Source organism: Botrytis deweyae (genome assembly GCF_014898535.1).
Source record: "Botrytis deweyae strain B1 chromosome Unknown BDEW_011, whole genome shotgun sequence".
In the NCBI taxonomy this organism is placed as follows: Eukaryota; Fungi; Ascomycota; class Leotiomycetes; order Helotiales; family Sclerotiniaceae; genus Botrytis; species Botrytis deweyae.
Genome location: NW_024066218.1, coordinates 240,389 through 260,699, shown reverse-complemented (window position 1 = coordinate 260,699; position 20,311 = coordinate 240,389). Strand labels below are relative to the sequence as shown.

The 20,311-nt window shown below is 43.8% G+C and overlaps 4 protein-coding genes across 4 annotated transcripts; 1 reads left to right on the top strand and 3 right to left on the bottom strand.

Annotated features, from left to right (window-relative positions):
* Positions 1-1,105: 1,105 nt before the first annotated feature.
* On the bottom strand, positions 1,106-6,799 carry EAE98_005541 (uncharacterized protein). The gene is made up of 2 exons (XM_038953163.1): positions 5,976-6,799; positions 1,106-5,810 (listed from the first exon to the last, which is right to left on the bottom strand). Exons 1-2 carry the CDS (start codon positions 5,991-5,993, stop codon positions 2,322-2,324), a joined length of 3,507 nt encoding a protein of 1,168 aa, XP_038810264.1. The 5' UTR covers positions 5,994-6,799; the 3' UTR covers positions 1,106-2,321.
* Positions 6,800-9,425: 2,626 nt separating this feature from the next.
* EAE98_005540 (uncharacterized protein) lies at positions 9,426-10,073 on the bottom strand (the record flags this gene model as incomplete). Its single annotated transcript, XM_038953162.1, has 2 exons — positions 9,426-9,934; positions 10,049-10,073. The coding sequence occupies 2 exons, from the start codon at positions 10,071-10,073 to the stop codon at positions 9,426-9,428; spliced, it is 534 nt and encodes a 177-aa protein (XP_038810263.1).
* Positions 10,074-14,667: 4,594 nt separating this feature from the next.
* On the top strand, positions 14,668-14,953 carry EAE98_005539 (uncharacterized protein; the record flags this gene model as incomplete). The annotated part of the gene is made up of 2 exons (XM_038953161.1): positions 14,668-14,704; positions 14,760-14,953. The coding sequence occupies 2 exons, from the start codon at positions 14,668-14,670 to the stop codon at positions 14,951-14,953; spliced, it is 231 nt and encodes a 76-aa protein (XP_038810262.1).
* Positions 14,954-17,535: 2,582 nt separating this feature from the next.
* On the bottom strand, positions 17,536-19,524 carry EAE98_005538 (uncharacterized protein; the record flags this gene model as incomplete). The annotated part of the gene is made up of 6 exons (XM_038953160.1): positions 17,536-17,821; positions 17,876-18,225; positions 18,301-18,436; positions 18,496-18,532; positions 18,587-19,138; positions 19,515-19,524. 6 exons carry the CDS (start codon positions 19,522-19,524, stop codon positions 17,536-17,538), a joined length of 1,371 nt encoding a protein of 456 aa, XP_038810261.1.
* Positions 19,525-20,311: the final 787 nt, after the last annotated feature.

Here is a 20,311-nt window from a genome sequence, read left to right as displayed (position 1 = left end):
TATGCTAAGCTATGTACAGTACCTGGTGTACTCGTACTAACTTTCGAATACATTGTCAATATATGGTATACTAAAATACCTACCTACCTACCAACATCGAGGGCGAGGCATCCTAACATCTCCCTACCTACTCTAGTCTAGCCCTTATCTATCTATCTCTATCCTCATGCTCATCCTCATCCCATTCCATCTCATACCTCTCCCCCAAATCCCAATTCTAATTCCAATCCCAATCCCAATCCCTCAAATCCCAATTCTAATTCCAATTCTAATTCCAATTCTAATTCCAATTCTAATCCCAATCAATCAAACCCCAAGCCAATCCTTCAAACCCCAATCAAACCCCAATCCCTCACCCCCCAAACCCCAATCCCCAATCCCAAAAATGAACCCCCCAGAAACTCTCGCCTTCGATCCCTTCGATCCTTCTAGCGCCCTTCACATATGCGGGGTAACCAGACCAGACCATCAATGGGACCCGTGGACTTGCTCGACTTGTTAAATTTTCCCCAGCCTCGGTATCATTTCGATCTGCGACGAGCTACTGTAGCTAGCTAGTAACTTAATAACCGATTAAGCTAATAATCCATCCCCTTAGGTGCGTAAAACGGGCTCCGTCGCTTAACATGGGCGTATCAACCAATCAGATCATCAGAATTCCTTGATTTAATCTAATTTTCAAACTTAATCTTTAATATAAAAATCAATCAATATCATTTTTATATTGAAATTTCGAATATAATAAAACATCCTAATTTTCAATCTTCAGGATTTTTTTAAATTTAAAAAAATCGAAAATGAAAGTCAAGATTCTATATTATAAATAGTGTGACTGAAAAACCATTAAAATAGCTATTCTATTCAATAAGGCTTTATCATTCAAGGTATATCGCACAGACCACCTTCGGAGCCCATTTGACGCACCTAAGGGGATAATCCCCCAAGTTTAGTACTCACTCGCTCTTTTCATGCGTTTTTGTTGATCATTTATTGAATTTCTACGATTGTGCTGAAGGGCTTCATCTTCATCTAGATCTTTGGTCGGTCCTTGGAAGTGACATACACAGACAGTACAGACGCACAAGCATATATACATACCTACACACACACACACACACACACACACACATATCTACAAGTCTCACATCAAGTCAAAAAAATTAAATTAAATATGTAAATGGATTTGAAAAGCTTTGGTATATTGATTTTTGCTTTCATCCTATCTTATTTGCTTTTTGTTCTCTCAGCCCCATGTTTTGTTACTCTCCCCTTTTGTGTATCCCATGGGGTCTCTTTACTTTCTCCGTGTACTCTCTACATGCATGGAAGATATACACATCATGGAATTTACCAAATACCTATGTCCAATCCATCTTCGCCATCATCTTGATGCCTACTATGCTATCCAGTACCCACACTCTGATCCCGATTCAATCTTCAACGCCCATCCATATCCTCTCCAATTCCTTTCCAATCTCACACTAGTAAATTTAACAAAAACCCAAACTCCCCCGCTTTTGACGCCTTTCACAATCGAATACGGACCGTAGCCATTGAGGCATTGCAATAATCCATGCAAATTCCTCGCAACAAAAAAGATAAAGTAAAGAAGCAAGAAAAAAAGAATTGACTCAAAAACAAAGCCTGCTTCGGAAAGAGCCACCCAACTCTTATCATCTCGTCTGATCTCCCAAATTGTTTCGTACACTGATATAATATGTTCATACAGGGTCACAGAATCTCTTATCTGTATCCTTAACGCCGTCAAACGTGCACTATTTTGTGTCGGTTTGATGTCTACCGCCAGAAATTAGAGGTTGATGTGAAATGGTAAGAGTATCAAGAAAAGGCCCAAGAAAGAATGAGAATTTGTTCTCATCTCCCGAGGTCCATTTGGATTACTGTCGTTGTCGTGTATGTCGTTTGAAAGAATCCGTCGATACATTCGGAAATCCGGTAAAAAAAAAAAAGTAAAAGTAGAAGAAAAACATTATGATTCTTCGGTCCGTCGTCGGAATTGATCTCTTTAATGCATTCGTGCTAAAATGACATATGCTGATTAAGTGATGAATGCAATGGTATGAAAGGCGTGTGCCATTAGAAGAAGCATTCCCTGGTTGGCAAAAAGATCCAGGAGATGCATGTGAGTAACAAGGAAAAAAGTCAATAACAGAACGTTTTATGGTAGCTTGAACCCGTCGCTATGCAGAAATAAAATTACGGCCATTATTAATTGACCCGTGTATGTACAAGAATTCGTGTCGGCGAGAATGACTCCTCAAAGTGAAACGCTCATGTTGTGTGATGAGAATGGTAATTTGTTATACAACAGTCATCATGTGCATTCTTTGGCCCAGGCTTCTTGTTGGTGAGGAATTCATTGATCCACTGAGCATAGAGTTGCTGCTATGACTTCGGGGAAGGCGTTTTGAAGCAGGTGATGACATTGGGTCAGTGAAAACGCGAGTGAATGCCGGGCTTGAATCGCGATGAGGTGTACAAACCGGACTTTGAATAGTGCCATCGGTTTCACGGATAATGTCGGCCAATTTTCGACTCAAAACAGAAGCACGATGGACCAAGTCGCGTAGACTGGTCGTGTCGAATGGCATTTTGTTTGGAGATTGCTCAACCACTTCTGACAACCAAGGATCTGAAGTAGAACGATGTTGGTGCATGGTTTCCATGACTGTACGGGCAACTTCAGCTGCAGTCTTTGCACTGGAAGAACGAACAGGAATTGCTGGAGGACGTAGACTGTCTCTGGTAGGGGGGTTATGAATGACAGCTCCAGCTCCAAAGATATCATCTTCAGGCGAGAATACTGAACGTCGTCGAACAGTGTTACCATCATATACGTACCCCGAGGGTTTCCCAAAACGATCCAAGACCTCCATCGGAACATCAGGAATAGCGACATCTTCAGCATCAGGGCCACGATCGATGAACTTATCCCCAAAGTCCTGATCAAAAGAAATAGAGGTAGGAGACTGAGGGGGCGATAGAGTAGGATCTTCTTCATCTGGCACAGCTAAAGCAATAATGCCTTCGGCTTCCTTCCACAATTGTGCTGAAGGTCCATGTATCAAGTCCTTTTCCCGAGCCAAAAGACGCAACCTCTTAAGATCTTCGACCAGCAAGCACACTTCTCGAATCTGTCCAACATGACCAACGACGTTTGCTTGGCTGGCTTGAATTGCGAGAGGAACGAACATTACACCAGTTTCAATCTTGAGATTACCATCCTCAAGTCCAGCTTCATCGTTTGACTCGAATTCAAAATCGTTATCCCAGTCCTCACTTACGCCTTTTGCGCCCAAGCCCCAGGTGCCAAACTTTGGTGTCAGTTTTGTATGGTCTCGCTGATTAATGAGATCGGGAACTAAAGGAACACTTTGACTTCTGATATGCAATGGGGTGGGGCCTTTTCGTCCGACAGTTCGCCCACCTCGCCCATTCAAGGCGAGTTGCTTAACATGTGCTGTCCTAGGTCGAGCGGAACTTCCAAGCAGATCTTTCTCCGATGTCGATGGTTCGGACCAATCAAATAAATTACTCTTGGGTCGCTCAGCATAATGATTACCGTTTGTGGAACCACCAAGGGTCACATCTGCAAGGGCTCCTCTGTTTATTGGACTGACCCGACGACAAGACAAGCTATTTGGCGGTGACAGTTGGTTTCCCGCTTCCATATTTTCGTTCTCTTCATCTCGAGTCCAGTCTTCGTCTTCTTCATCGTTGTCCAAGTTCAGTGTAGCGAAATCTTTCGAAGCGATACAAAAGCTTGGTGGCGAAGAGGGGACAATTTCTTCTGCATCTATAGCATATTTCGATTTCGCGACCTCGGAAGAAGTATTGAGAAGCTTCACTGGTGTTGATTGACCTTCATCCTCCTCAACGATACGATGTTCAATTTCACCAAAGGCGCCGTTCGTCATTAGATCGTGAATTGAAAGCCTCTTAGCCTTTGCATGTCCGTTGGCGTTTGGGATATTTGGAGGGGATTCGTCAAACATTGAGTCAAGGGGCGTATTTTGTGATCGTAAACTACTTGTGGCCCCCGACCTCAGTGAATCGTACACGGTTTCACTTTGGAAATCCAAATCTTCATCTTCACCAGATGCAAATCCTCTCATCTCATTATCGGAACCAATCAAAGTCGAAGTTCTGTCTCCCACTTCCGACAGGCCATGTTTCGAACTCAATGTAGTATGATATGACGATGAACCATTTGTTGATCCAGGAATTGTAGAAGAGAAAGAAGTCGCAGCAGTACTAGACATTGGCAGAGGTGAACTAGGACTTCGAAGAGGGGCCGACGAAGAGGACGACGACAAGCCCAAACGAGCCAAATCGAGGTTGAAAGACGATAGTCGGTTGAGAGGCGGTAATGGTGATGATGTATTCCTTCGGGGAGCGTAATTGAAATGGGCAAAGGGATCCGTTGGTGACACCGGGGAGAAGTCTTCGGTAGGAGAGCGAGGCTCTCTCTGGAATACCAATTGATCCATGAATGGCCGGGAGTGATGTGGGGCAGGCCCACTTGCAGAAATCGATATTCTTCTTGTATCCAATGGTAGAGGTGCAGATACATGACGCCTGGCACCGTGTGTAGAATCTGAATTCCGTTTTTTATTCCTTAAGCTTCCTGCCCGAGGTATCCATGTGGTCGGTGAATTGAAATGCATAGAGAGTGACCGCCTTGGAGGCTTCTGATCTTCTGAATCATCTTCATCCATAGGCGAGCTAGGGATGTCTTCCATTGTATTTTGATCAATTGGTCCGTCACAAAGTAGCCCTCCTTCGTCGTAATACCCTTCCATTTCTTCCGTCGAAACAGTGATTAAATATGGTTTGACCAAAGTCGGTCGAACGGTATGATCTGGCATCACCCGCTTTGAGGTCCAGAAAAAATTATGCACATTCCCATCTCCTGATCTTCCGGCGGATCTTTCTCTGAAAAACCTGGTTGGTCGGGAGTTGAAATACATACGCCAGGAGCTGCGAGGTGATTCACTAGATTTCCTCAAGGGTGTAGCATGTGTGGATACCGTTGACCGCCTTGGGGCAGTGGGACGCGCTTGCGTTTTCGTACCTGGAGAATCATCGATGAATCGTTGCTGCAGCGTAGCCGAACGTTGATGACTGGTAGCTGGTCTGCGTAAGGTCGGTACCTGCGCTCTTGATCCACTCGAGTCTGGTTCCCTACGATATCTCTGCGACGAGTGCCTCTTGACCAGTTTGTTCGGAGGTAATTGCGTGGGACTATCCCGAGGGGATGACAATATAGGTGTCGCGGAGCCATGGGAGAGCGCGAGAGAAGGCGATTCTGGTGCGATACTTGATCTGGGACTGCTACTTCCCGATACTGGTATAGATAATTTGCGAATCCAGGAACTGCGAGATGATGAAGAATCCCTGACCACTTCCTCCCCCGAAACATCGTTTTGTCCTTCGCCTGATCGCAGTAGTGACCATCTTCGCGCCGCGCCGTTTTGCGATGCAGTGGGAGAATCGAGTTTTGCATTCGAGGAACGTCGAAGGAATGTTGTTAAGGTTTGGGAGCCAGGGGCAGATGAGGAAGTCGGTGCATCAGAAGGATTGCGACTTTCTGGAGTGGCCATGGTAGAACTCGTAGGGGGTCGTGAGACGATAGACGGTGTACCTAGATTAGAAGAATTGTCGACATCTGTAATGATATCTACGGGTTTCCTTCTTTTCGAAAGTGTGCGAGAGGGAGGAGTCGACTGGTCTGGACTTCCCAATGCCAGGCCAGCAGCTGCGACACCGACGGTACTTGAAGCAACAAGCTATAAAAAGGAGAAATAGTAATTAGTATTGAAAGATAGAACGTAAATGAAGACGAAGGTTGTAGAAAAAAAATGTTGAGAGTTGTGCAGGGAGACCAATGAGTGAAGTCGAATGAGGAACAAGATATCAATTGAATTTTTGAGAATGTAGATTGGAGGACTTACACTGGGAATGGTCTTCATCTTTCACTTATATTGCTTACACCACTACCAAGAAGGAGAAAGAAGTAACGGAGGAAATATCGTAATCGTCAAGAGCCTCATGAGTATCGTAAGTATTCCATACCAAGAGGAAGATTTTAGATTATCTTTTTGGGTAATGGATGTGGTTGAAATTAGAGATGGAGTGGTAGGTAGTGGTGAGTGAGTGTGGTGGTTGTGGTGGTTGTGGTGGGTGTGGAGAGTATCTTTTAGAAGGAATGGGTTGGGGGGTGAAGTGCACCAAAACACCAATATCGCAGATAGGGTAAATAATAAACACTGGAAATGGAGAAAGATGGAAGTTCTTTCTTTTTCGATGTTTGAAAGTAATGAATTGTAAAGTAATTTTGGGAGGTATAAATCGAAGGCGTAAAATGGTAATGTGAAATGGGGTACACAATTCTCTTTGCTTTTTCTCGAATGATACCCAAAAAAGGGAGGAATTGAGTTTGGAGAATACGGTATGAAGTGGATGTGGATATTCAGAAAATATGTGGTTTATATTGAGCGTCGAGTCGATTCCTCCGTCCTGTACAGAGGGGAGGGAGGGAGGAAGGTGTGTGAGTATGTAGGTAGAGTCGCACCGGTAGTAGTATCAGTCATGAAAAGAGTGTGTAATGAATGGGGCCAAAAGCTATCACCCTTTGTAGGAGTGAATTTTGAAGTTTGGTGGTAAATAATGAATCTTTCTGGGCGAATTGAAACGAATTGAATGTGTAGAATGTGTAGAATGTGTAGAATGGTAGAATGGTAGAATGGTAGAATGGTAGAATGGTAGAATGGTAGAAAGATCCAATGGTCGAATGGGCAAAGAAGGTTGAGATGAATCCCGAGGTCCCAGACAAGTAGAGTCGAGCCTTTCAAAACCAAAGGAAGAGGGCAAAAGGCATGAGGTATCCGATCAGATCAGATTGGATGGTCGTATCATATGAGTGAGGATGGGTATAATATGAATGAATATACGGAGCAGGTATTACTCCTCGCTACCTAGCACCAGCAGAAGCACCCGCACCAGCACAATTCAGTCTGCGATAATATGGCATTCGAATTTCGGTCGGTATGCGGTATGGGTCCTAGGCATGCGGTAAGCGTGCGGTATGCGAAAGGCTTTTGGTTTGCTGGATTCTGATCGACGGAGTAAGACCTTTCGAGAGTAAAAAGATCCAAGCTAGGTCGGAAAGGGAAAGGTCTGCTTGTTCGCATGCAATTGATTGGCTGCAGCGGGATCATCATCCAAGGTTCACACTACCACTTTATACCTCTCTTACCACTTTATACCACTTTTACCACTCTCACCTCTCTTACCTCTCTCGCCTCTTTGCTCTCCATTGTAAATTTGTAACTTCCCGTCAAGGTTAAATCGCAATTCTGGGATCGTGGTGGATGCTTCATTGGAGCTAACCAAGCATTCAACACTTAAACCCAGCAACTCATTATTAGGTGGATCCAATCGAGTTATAGCATTAACTTAAGCAAACCTGAGAGTTCCATCGGTTACCAGGTATCGACAAAGTACTGACCCGCGTTTATTCACGTAGCTCGCTTTTCCCCTGCATTTATGAATCCAGAGAGAAGAAGATACGGACCGCTCTACATCATACCACGGTCATCGTGATTGGTCAAGGGGATGTGAATTCCCCCATTCGCTTCCATCTGGGAGCTGCTAGGTTGCTTGATCTTGATGAGCTGTGGGTACCTGGTACATATCATTCTCACATATACAGAGCACAGAGTAGAGAGAGACCACACAGAACTAGTTCATAGATACCATACACACTTCACGTATATCATACAGAGTTCAGATGCTTCATGTAACAGTTGACCCTGACAACGTGATCAAAAGCCCTGGGGTGAGAAAGCTTAATCGCCGTTATACATCATCCCTTATCCCATCTTATTCTAGAAAAGTTGATACTGACTACAACTACGAGATGTTCACGGTGCACTGTCAAAATCACGTACGACTTTACAAACACTTGCCTCCGCTCGCCTCTTAGCTGCGTACCCTAACACCCTAGATTCACTATTGTCCGTCCCGTAAGGAAGGTGGACAGACCACGCGCTTGTTATCTATCTCAAGTGCCCGTTCATCTTGGTTAGTTTCGCTTCATTGTCCCATTGCCATTGGCCGGCATCTAGAAAACAAGGAAGGGAGAGCTTTTGAGTGTAAAGTACGATAAAAGTTTGGATGTCAGGGTACCTAGCCAGCCAAAGTCTATAAGCATCCGAAGTTTCGATACTTTCCAGACTACTGTGTAAGGTATGGGGGGGCTCATATAGGGTAGTTCAACATTCGAATCTGGTCCGCAACGAATGCAACTATCAGAACGGACGTACGATGTACGTAACATGTGACCCGGCTAGCTTAGCCTTAGCTAGTCGCTCAGATCAAAGAGAATCTGAGAGAGATCACATTAATAAGATCAGTTACTACGCCACAACTTATTTCAGTCTTCCAGTGCCTCACAACTCTTTTGAGTATCGGAAATATCGACATCTTGAAACCTTGATAGCATCAAAATATATCACAACACACACACACATGCGGGCCAGTCAGTCGTCGTCTACTTGTGACAGGAAGAAACACGATCTCCGCCTTTAATTTTCGACAATGTTTACATGCTGAAACAAGCGAGGGATATTCTGGGGGTTATCGGGACATCATGGGTGTAGATCTGGTTCACGAGTCAACGAGAATATTATGAGACCACATTCAATATAAGATGCATTCGTTTCTTTCCCCTCCTCTTCTTTGGGAATACTAATCAATCGCACATGTTTATTATATCTGATCACAAACATAAAGATCTTCCCGCCAAGATCTTATAGAGTTATGATACTGTTGCAATCCGTAATGCTGCGGTCAGCATCGGTATACTATATCCTTATGAAAACCTAGAGTCTTCATCCGAAGTCTTCACACAACACTCCATTTCGTATCTCCTCTGTGCAATCATATGTTTCGCGGGGGGACATGGAAGAAGACGTGATTGATAGATAGTACAGGATGCTTGTTTCAGATGCCGACGAACACTACGGTAACATTATGCAGACAGCTTATGAGTTTTTTTCCATACGAAAATTCGGCAGAGCTCTTTTGGGATAATTGAATCAAGGAGGATTGATTATTGATTTCCCAATAAAAGAATCACAATGCCATAACAAAGTATTCTTATCCTCCCAACAGGGCTGAGGTGGAAAAAAGTAAGCATCATCCGAAGACAATGGTCCTTATGGTAATAAGGTTACATTTTCAGAAAGGCTCGGAGCCGCCACACCAGGGGTTCTAGGATGGCTCAATTCAACGATTGCGAATGGCTGGATGGCTGGATTAGCTGGATGCTATACATCGAACCGGCTACGATGTACAAACTAATTATTTAGTTGCTTTTGGTAGGTAGGCACGCTCGGGCTTCAAGGTAAACAAAACCCCAACCCCTCTTTTGGCGAGGGGTTATGATCATCATGGAAAAGCATTGAGCAATGAGGGGGAGGCGAAGGAAAGATGTTATCGGCGTCAATTCCGAATGTTAAAAGTACTACCTTTAAGGTGGTAGGTAGATAGGTGAAAATGACATTGCCATTATACTCTTCTGTTGAATGCGCGATAGATATCGTATATGTCCAATGGAACGTGTTTCCTTGCTCTTGCTTTCCTCTGCTCTGCTCTGCTCTGCTCTGCTCTGCTCTGCTCTGCTCTGCTCTGCTCTGCTCTGCTCTGCTCTGCTCTACTCTGCTCTGCTCTGCTCTGCTCTGCTCTGCTCTGCTCTGCTCTGCTCTGCTCTGCTCTGCTCTGCTCTGCTCTGCTCTGCTCTGCTCTGCTCTGCTCTGCTCTGCTCTGCTCTGCTCTGCTCTGCTCTGCTCTGCTCTGCTCTGCTCTGCTCTGCTCTGCTCTGCTCTACTCTGCTCTGCTCTGCTCTGCTCTGCTCTGCTCTACTCTGCTCTGCTCTGCTCTGCTCTACTCTGCTCTGCTCTGCTCTGCTCTGCTTTCTTCCTTACTTGCATCGCATTACATTGGAGGATTCTTTACTCCGTACCATCATAACGCATCTTCCCCGTCATTGTTGATAGACTCGCGTGTTTAATTGTCCAATCAAGGAGGGTATAAGATCTATTGCGGTACAGCTTTCTCACCAACCCTGTCCCTGCCTGCATGTCGCCATCTTTCGAACCAAGATTTCGTTCCCTGATCAGTCATAACAAGAGCAGGCTACCTAGACATGTATGAAATACGATGCGCCGGGCTTTTCAGCTGATCGATTTTGATTGATCCGCTTTGCGACGTACAAACACTGCGGTAGATCAATATCTTGGTTTTTCAATGGAGACGCTTTGATAACATGAGAAGTGATAGATCATGGAAGGGAAGCTCTCATTGTCTTCTGGCCTTCTACGCGTTCTAGCGGAGATAAGTGAAGCGGGAAAGACAGATGTAACCTAAAAAAGTAAAATAATACATGAGAGCAAACAAGGACGGCTTAGATCATCTTCTAGGTTCTTCCACAATAGCGAGACATTTTCTGACAGCCCACTGCCCGCTTCTTCCTCCCAACATGGTATTCATTCCTACGATATTCGTGACCGAGTTGCTTTCCGGCGCAATGCGCATCTTCTTCTTCATCTGTAAATGAAAGAACATCTGAGCCTTGAAGATCTGTACGTACAGCAAGCAACCAGGGAGGGACTGAAAAGGGTTCCTCACATATCAGAAAAGTTCCCAGGTCCCTAGGTACATACCCAAAAAAGCTCCCCTGGTATATTTTTTGCCGCCGAGCTAGGTCTACCCCTTCCCAGATCTCCCCCTCCCGGAATTAGACACTTGACAACTCACACCTACATACATCCATCATCCTTTGCTACCGGCAGCAAACTCCGCACGCCACGGAAATTATTCAGAGCTCCATCGCAATTGCAATCCAAACTGTTTTTCCTGTTCCTGTTTGACAGTGAGTGAGTGTGTGGATTCGATGTGGAGAGACTCCGATAGCAAGATTTTCCTCCAGAGGCACAACATTCCAAAATCCCATTCCAGCTTTCATGGGAACATTATCGCTATCCTTCATGCACGCACTCTTTGTAGGAGGAAAAACAGGCCGGAATTGACCACTAGCAAAGCCCTTGAATAATCCGATTGTTCCATTCTAATTCAGAGAATTAAATGTTTAAATACTTTTAGAATTGAAGATTATTCAAGGATTGATTAGATATCATTAATTTTTGTATTTTTATTATCTATTGATTTATTATAGAATTTATTAGGGTGATTAAGTTTGGCCTCTTTTTTCTCCCAAGCAGAGACGCACTGTACACATGAGTGAGGTTATCCGCAGCTGCATATGCAACCCAGACCTATTTCCACAACTGCTTTGGTACGAAGCGTACCTATTATTATCGGTACCATATATTTTCTCGCGGTATCTAGATTTCAAGAACCATGGATCGTACGGAATGAGACATGGGCTTCGGCGACATACTATGTAGAGATTTCCCTTGCATCTGGGATGACCAGGTCAACACATCAAAATTTCTGATTGTGTTTTCCATGGTCACTTTTCACATTTTACAGATTTTTGCTGTTGATATCCGAATCCGAAATTTAGTTCTACACACACGAGAGAGGGAGATCGCGATCTGGAGCGGCCGACGCGTTAGATTCGTGTCGTAGGAGATAAGGGAATATGGATATGCCATGCGCGACGAATTGGTCTTTTATTGAAAAATGAAATTACAATTCATCTCATAGCGCTGTCATTCAACCCGGTCATCGTAGAACTATATACCAATGCATCTACGTTCCCATCCGAACATTTCAGATGAGACAATAATCAAGCATGTTATGAATTCATATATTGCCGTTGTACATTCTAATACCGTGCCGTCTATCTGTACTGTACGCAAAGACCAAACCAAACATATCGTGCTGGCGCAAACAAATCGCTGCATCCATCACCGCCTCTGCAATTTCCTATCTCCAAGGGATCTTTCTCTCTCTCCCTTTGAAGTCCAACCAATACCTCAGATTAAGCATGCAGTATGAGAGTTCGTGCAGCTTCACGAAACCAATAAGGATTTGCGAATTGCGTCATATTATTCTAATAATAAGAGGGCGATATGCATCTGCACCTACTAAGGTGCCCATCTCCTCTCCCTTGCATTCGAAGAATCATTAGTTTCCGCCCATTTATGGATTGTGAAAGATGATCATTGGCTGCGTGGCCCCATCCTCCAGAGAGAAAATATATTGCATTCTGGGGAAATGAAGATGGGAACATGTACAATGTACTCCACCGTTGTCATGGGAAAGGTCAATCACTTTAGGTAGAAGAGAAAAATAAAATTACCATTCATCAACGTGTCAAACATTGAAGAGGGTCGAGACCTCTGCCGGATTGCGAGAATAGATTATTTTACCGCCGACCCGTTGTAAGGTTCAAGAGTGTAAACGAATAAAATAAACGAGGGAGAGGCCTAGGGAGATCGAACGGAAGAACAAACGAAGGACAGAAAAGAAAGAAAAAAGAAAAGAAAGACCGAGAAAGACAATGAATGAAGATTAGCTGCTATAGATCGATTAACAATAGGCAATTAGCAAAGGCTTGATTTATATCGCTCGTTAAGCTTCATGAATTGGAGATTGTGTCTTTTCTCAAGTCGATCATTATGATTTTCTAAAGTCGCTTCGATGGGTCGGAAAGAGATAACCTACTGTACTCATAGTACCTAGGTACATATACCTACCTGTGAACTTGATATCAGCTGAAGAGTAACATTTCCCTCCCTACCTGAGGAATTCAAGATTTTGGAGAAGCCTCCTCAAACAACTCCACATCCAATCAAACCTAAAAATGATCCTTCACAAGAGGCACAGCAAATATCGGCCATGCCGGGAAGTCTAAACGGAAGTGGGGTTTTTGCCTTGGCAACCGGGCATAGACAGACAGACAGACAGACAGCACAAAATACCTACCTATGTACCTCAGTATTTTGTGCAATGTTGTGTCATCACATGATTGTTCTACCACGTGCGACTGCTTCGGAGGGAGGGTCTTTCGTCCGAGGTTTTGCAATGTTATGGTTGCTATGTTACTACCATTTTGTATTTTTCGGACATTTTCACATTCTGTTCCCATGGATCATGGACTGTGAGATTGATGGGATGCACAGCATATAATGGAAATGGAAGATGAAAGTAAGGTTGCAAGGTGATTTCTACAAGAACAAGGTATCTACCTAGTATATCTATACTTCACTTCACTCCCTTCAATTTGTTGCAGAGAACGATCTCTAAGATCCATGGAAAGAATGTCCCATCTCCTATTTTCTATCTCCATCTGTCCCTCTTTGAAAAATTTTGAACCCAGCTAGATAGACAGCCTTCTAGTAGCCAGTACCTATCTTTTCCATTCCCCAAACCATCAAGCCTATCCATCTATCTACTTCAGCCCAGTCCTACGTCTCACAAGCCCCCAATCACGTCTTCCATCCTTCTCGTACCCGAATCCGGGAGTTCTAACATCCATCCCCTCTGCGGGCTCTTCGGGCAACACTCGTTACATATACCAGGTACAGATGACTCTGCGGGCCTCCAAACCCTCAAGACGTCACCGACATGCAGCCAGAGAATCCTCTCGGAGAAATCCCAATGCACGAAATATACATCTCGTGTTCCATAACCCCCAATACTTTGTTCTCTCTCTCACGGTCTAGTTCTCGCGCAAACATGGCATTTCAAACACCGCATACTCAATTCGCGTGGCTGTGACTAGCCCGGTTGACGCGTATGTAGAGTACGGTAGTTAGATATGCCAAATCTCTTTTGTCATCTCTTCGGAAATTGTGTCTGTGGTGGGAAGCTCGTCATTTCCATCTGTCTGTGAGGTCGCGGGCAGGAGGTTCCTTGTTGTGAAATTGCCCATGTCTAAATTGTGATTACAAAAGTTTATGGGGAGGCTGAAAGTTCGAGAATGTTTTGTGCACGGATGGGCGCGACCGGTAGCTGGTGCTTTTGGTAGTGGCTGTGTCTTGATTAATTTTTCGGGGAAATTTTTCACCTCGCTTTGACGTGCTGCTAGAGAATTAATAAGACGGGGATGCTAACTACTGGCGGTTGTTTCAGTTGGACTTTGAATTTTGTTGAGGGAGCATTTCTTGAGGCTCTGTGCAAGATGGCGGTGTAGATGACGATCGAGATGTCGATGATTAAGGCATCGGATAATGAGATTGCCATGATCTCATATCCATGGATTTCCCTTGCCTATTCAAAGTTGAATGAGTATTCTGAGCTACCGGTAATCTATGAGCTCATAGTGAAGAGTTATATCTAACCAGTGAACGAGGTCAGATGTTCGAAATGCAATTTGTTGACTCTCAAGACGGGTAGGACCGTTACGTCCTTTCAAAAGTCAATCGAGTTGAGAAGATAATTATGTATGCATTATGTTTCAAGTCTCGTTAATATTCTGTTGTGACAATGTACCTATGTAACTGAGAAGTCTCGTTCTATCATTCTAGTGCCTACCACTACCAATTTCAAGTCATTTTCGATATCAAGAGACTACGCATCGCTGTAGATTTCTTGCAAGTTGAATACTCTACTGTGATACTCCATGTACATCCGCATCTTCATCTGACATGATCCCGTTTTTTTATTCTCACCATGAAGCGCTCAATATATTGGCTCGTCCTCCTCCCCAGTAGAAAACGCGATTTCTCCAGTCCTAGCTGCTTGCCCAGCAACACTGGAACCAGTATATCCGGCTCTATTCCTCGCCGCAGGCTGCTCAGCTCATTCAGTCTCTGGAAAGTTCACGCGACCCCGTACCATTATCTTCGATACGAATGGAGCGCTCCTGATTCTTCAACAGAAAGCGAGTATTGCACATGTAAAGTGGACCGATGAACTCGAGCAATATACATCCACGGAACTACACAGTAGCTACTAGCACAGTTAGAAGCACAAACCGACTCCTCGTAACAAACAGTACGGCACCTCCACGTCCACATCCCCTCATCACCTAGAAAACCCTCAACCCGACAATTCCAAACCCGACCAATGACGACCCTACCTCCCGCTCCCTGCTAACTGCTAAACACACATACAACTAATTCCTCTTCTCGCGACACAGCTTTCGATATTGATACTAAAGCTGAGTTTTGATCTACAGAGCACTGCCAACGAATTCCTTCAATCTCATCTCATAACTTCCGAGTCCCCTCCAACAACTTCACCACCTCTTGCCAGCTTTCCTACCAGGAAAACCATCCTATCATCTCCTGCCAGCTACCGCATCTCTTCCTTTTCCTTTTCCTTTAACCCCAGCACCGTTTCCTTATATGCCCTTCCGCACTCACAACAACTACAATTGAAAGCTTATCAAACTCCCAAGCGTCGTTTTGTCCGGGAAGTTTTTCAAGTCTGTAGGTATGACGCTGAACATGTTTCGTAGATCGTTCGATGCTACGGGTGAGATCTGGGTTATGGCTATGAAGAGGAATATAGCAAAGAGTAGGTGAGAAGAGTGGGATGAATGATCTTAAGGAAGGAAACGCAGATGGGATATTTGGAGGATGAAAAGTGTTAAGTTTGAAAAAAAAAAGGATGCAATAATTGAATTGTCTGACACGGGAGATGTGCTCGAGTATCGATTTAATAGTGAAACCTCAATGTCTCGTCAAATGAGGAGGGATAAATGCTAACCAGCTTCGAGTGTATAGATTTGTATAATCTATGCTTGTATATCTACTGTTTCACTCACAGTCTCTCCCTTCAAGGACATTGGCTCAACAGACACATAATGCTAAAGCTAAATAACAACGTCAAACTTACTCGAGCCCTCCTAAAAGATACAACTTCGTACTTAGCAACAATCTTTTGTCGATGCCAATAAATCTTAAGAGTAGCTCTACATCGTACATCGAACACATCGGATCTTCGATGCTAAGAGCTAATAATTCGCAAGTTTATATTACCTTCACTCGCAATCTTCAATTCTTCCTCGTTGCCGCTGTCAGTAACGACTCCAGTTGCTCTTCGATACGAAAAACTTGAATGCCATTAAACCATGTGCCACACTTCACTTCGCGAGTTGGAATACCAAAAACCATACCAGGAAACAATTGAGTGACATAGTGCCACCTTCTCAGACAATCAGAGGTAAAACGAGCTGCGCACCAATTTTAGACCTAGAGGAAAGACTATTAATCCATCGAACATCAATTGAGTCATAGCGAAAAACTAAAGCTCTAAGAATGCTTTAGTTACCGGATCTGAAGAGGGATATTGAATAGTATGACAGTCAGTATTGAGGCGCCGCTGAACCCTCAAATGGTTTAATCCACTTTTCCAAACCCCTTTCCCGGAAAGATGAAGGATCACTGCTCGGACTCTGGTGAAAACAGGCAATCTACACTTGTCGTTCGGGATAAGACCACTAATTAAACCCCTTTACTACTCTGTGGATGCCAAACCAAAAGCATGGCGAATAATAAGTCATTGCCTAAGCTTGAAAATTAGAAGCAGTTCTCGATTAGTCTCGTCATGTAGGTATAACAAACAAAGGAAGGAGATCCAGTTTGTCTCTTGAAACGAGACTTCCCGAATGGCTGGAAGAGTGCGAACGGAAGGTGAGTGACTGTTGCATGATTGACGAAAAGGTCTGACAACAGAGTATATCGAGATTTCTCCTGATTGAAAGGTTTCCTCGTTATCCCAAGAATCCTCTGTATTTCTGAGCCTTTCAAATTTTTGAAAATGGTTGATCTTAGAATGACGCAGTCGACACAATGGCTCCCCATTCCATCTAAAACTGTCAGCGAAAACAAGTGCATGAGATTGACGCCATCCCTCCTTGTGATGATTGGGTTTTCAATCTCCTGTGAAACTGAGATATTCGCGATGTTGTGGAGCAAATCAACAGATTATAAATGTGCAGCTAGTGATGTTAAGAGAATAAGACGCATTTATACCTGCTCGCACTGCGACTAATTAGGTATCATTTTTCTATATTACGGATTCCCTGCAACCAATCTGCTTCATTCGTGTACAGTTTTCTTCCCCCCCCTCCTCCTCCCTCATAAGCACCCAGTCCTCTACTACTTAGATCACATCCATCCCGTTCGTCCTCTCATGCAACTAGTAATCTTTTTTATGCAAGATTTACTCAACCAATTTTCATCCACAAGGGCCACGACCAGCAAACAACTATGAAACCAATGCCAAATCGTAAGATGAAAACAATTATGCTAATTCCATACACAAGTTGCCTTTCCCCCAAATGAATCGAACACCTGCGTCGCTATAAGGAAAAAGATAATGCTGCAAAGCAACAGGAAACTATAAAAATTCGGCAGCCAAACACATTGTTTGATAACGGCCTATTGAATTACCGCGGTCATTCATATTTTGTCCACTAAATATTGCCCAGTGGATGTATGTTGCTGAAACCAAACTGAATATACTCCCTGGATGAAAAAACACAAATTGTAGGGTATGAAAACAAAGGAAATTATTTTTAAAAAGAGGTGATCAACGTAAGCCGATAACACTCATCTCCAACGTCCACACTCTTCGAATCCACACCTTTAATTTTCCCTCCACACCTTCTACATTCTCCAGTTCGACACCTTCCCACCAACATCTTCTTGCAGGTTTTCTCCAGAAAAGCAGAAGCTTTTGTGCCATACCTACAGCATTACTACCCATCTCGTTGCCACGGATATCAGTTCGGAGGCGAGCTAATGCGAGACTGCATATGACAGCCTTGTTTGGTTCTCCTGCTCGGTGACCCCAATGATCGTCATGGTTGAAACCTCTGTTTCTGTATTAGTTGAAAGTCTATGAGCATCCTTATCAAAATTGAACATACCCAGCAGTCAACATCTCAATCAAATGTTGTTCTGTCGTGCCTGTTTCTTCACTTCTTCTCAATCCAGAAAATATACCATCTTGTTTCAACAATGCCTTCCCAGCCGCTCTCTTCACCTCTATCATCTCCGGTTGTTCGATATCAGGTCTAGGAGGAATTGCATAGAAGTCCAAGTCTTCCCTCAAAACAATTATCCCGGCTCTGTCTTGTAACATCTCCCTGGCGGATCCTGCCATTGGTTCAATTGGTATAGCGTCTGCGTCTGGTCCCGGTGAGTTTGAACCCGATGGAATGGTTTGCGCCACGTTGCGAAAGAATTCAAGCATGTATTGTAAGGATGCAGGATCGTACTGAGAGAAAAGGTCAGCTATATGTATGTCTAAATTTGACAGTATATTGCGAATAAATAATGGAGCATCACGGACATCAACCTGGAAAGCATCCCCTTCGTGGTAGGTACTTAAATGGCCATCCGGTAGTAAACCATTGGGAAAGAGAGATAGGAGGACGAATTCAGGAAGTGTTAAGAGTTCATCTCGAGACAATGTAAATCGAGTGCCCCTAAGTTATGAGATTAGTAGATGCGGACAATTGATTTAAATATTCCATTTATAGCATACCGAAGGTCCATGGTGATGTTCTCATCTGCGCCGACATCTAGAGAACGTCAATAATTGATTCACCCAACAATTGATGATAATCAAACCCTACCTCCGAGAGTGTTTATAGGTGCTGCACCTTGCTGCACTTGAGTAATGATACTCGCAGCTCCTCCGGCGGCCGCCATCAGATATGTGAATCCGTCGAGTGGACTTGAACCTTCTGAATACGCAGGTGGTGGCTCGTTTTCGTCGTCTTTCTTTGAGGATTCGCCTTTAGTGTCCTGCGGTAGTGCAGCTTTTGTTTCCGCCTCGACGTCTCTTGAGGAAGTAGAAGCTTCGTGAGATTGTCGATTGTGATCGGACGCGACAGGTGCGTATTCCGGAGCAGCAGGAGATGTAGATAGAGATGCGCCTGCTTCAGTGACGGCAACCTTGTAAGCCTCGACAGCTTCGGCAGTTGAGGTATAAAGGGAAGAAAAGGGTGGGGGTCGTGGTGAACAAGGCGTAGAATGCGATGGCTCTGAATTAGGGTATCTAGGGGGTGGTGATTGAGTACGATCTAGCTCTTCCTCCAACTTCAATTCGTGCTCTCCTTCTGTAATATTATCTAGCCCAACGGACGGACCGTCGATGGCTCCTTGCGTATTGGACAACGTGGTTGCTGAGATTTTCGGGGAAGTATTTGAAAATGAGATTTGATACAAGGATTAAATTTTAATTGATTGAATTGCGGAAATTGTTTATTGGCATTGAAATGCGAACCAGAATGTCAGTTGTGGTGCGATATGTATTGAGTGTTGTGTATAATTGATTCTGATCAATTTAGGAGGGATTACATAAGCGTGATGTTACTATAAAGAGCTTAGCGTAATCACAAAATATCAATGCATAACCAACGTAAGAGCTATGATTGGTAGCCGCTGAGCGCTTAGAGTTGTATTAAGAGAATCGTTTATCTATCAGATGAAAGCTTAAGATTGACTATGGAACTTATACGATAGCCTTGTGTGTGTATAGATTCAAGCTAGGGGACATACATCTAAACATTCTTGCGAATACTTCTTATCTTTAAAAAAGAGTTATATGTTTGTTCGTTCGATTCTGCTGGTTGACTTCTAGGTAGTCATGTTTGGATAGACATGCTCAGATATTCATCTCGTGATACATTTATGTCTGAGATTCATATTTTCGATGAGCACATCTAGATACCTAGCTTCGATTCACCTGTATCTTTCACCTGTATCCAGGCAATTTGGATGTTATAGGTCAAGTAAAAGGTATCACTTGGCACGAGCACTTCAGCCTCTCCTTGGCTTACCAGTGGTAGGTATACCTAAGTATTTGATGTTCTTTATAGTTTGTGGTGAGCCAGTTTATATAGACCATCTAAAGCCAAATGAAATAGTCTGACATCAACTGAAGCGTATAAGATGACAATGTCAAGACCATTAAAGATCAGTCATCATGCACAAAGCGGTTTCTCGGATGCCCTCGCGAAGATCATTTGTCAGATTCGACATCACAAGTGTTCGGCACAGTGTGCGCGAATCCTCGGTGACTGCTATGACATAGTATATGCAATAGCTCTCCGAATCAGACTCTGATCACCCGATACTGATATTGAAGATTGGGAGGATTCCATTGTAAACTACACATCACAATTACAGGGGCCTCGGAAGCGTAAGTTATATGAACGTTTTCTCATTTGTATTGCATCAATTGGCCTCTTCGATCCTCACTGTAGTCGGCAAATATACCGAATAAAACTCATTAGACGATTTCCAGATGCTTGATACACGGAATGTTGTTTTCTATCAACTTGTTAATATTGATT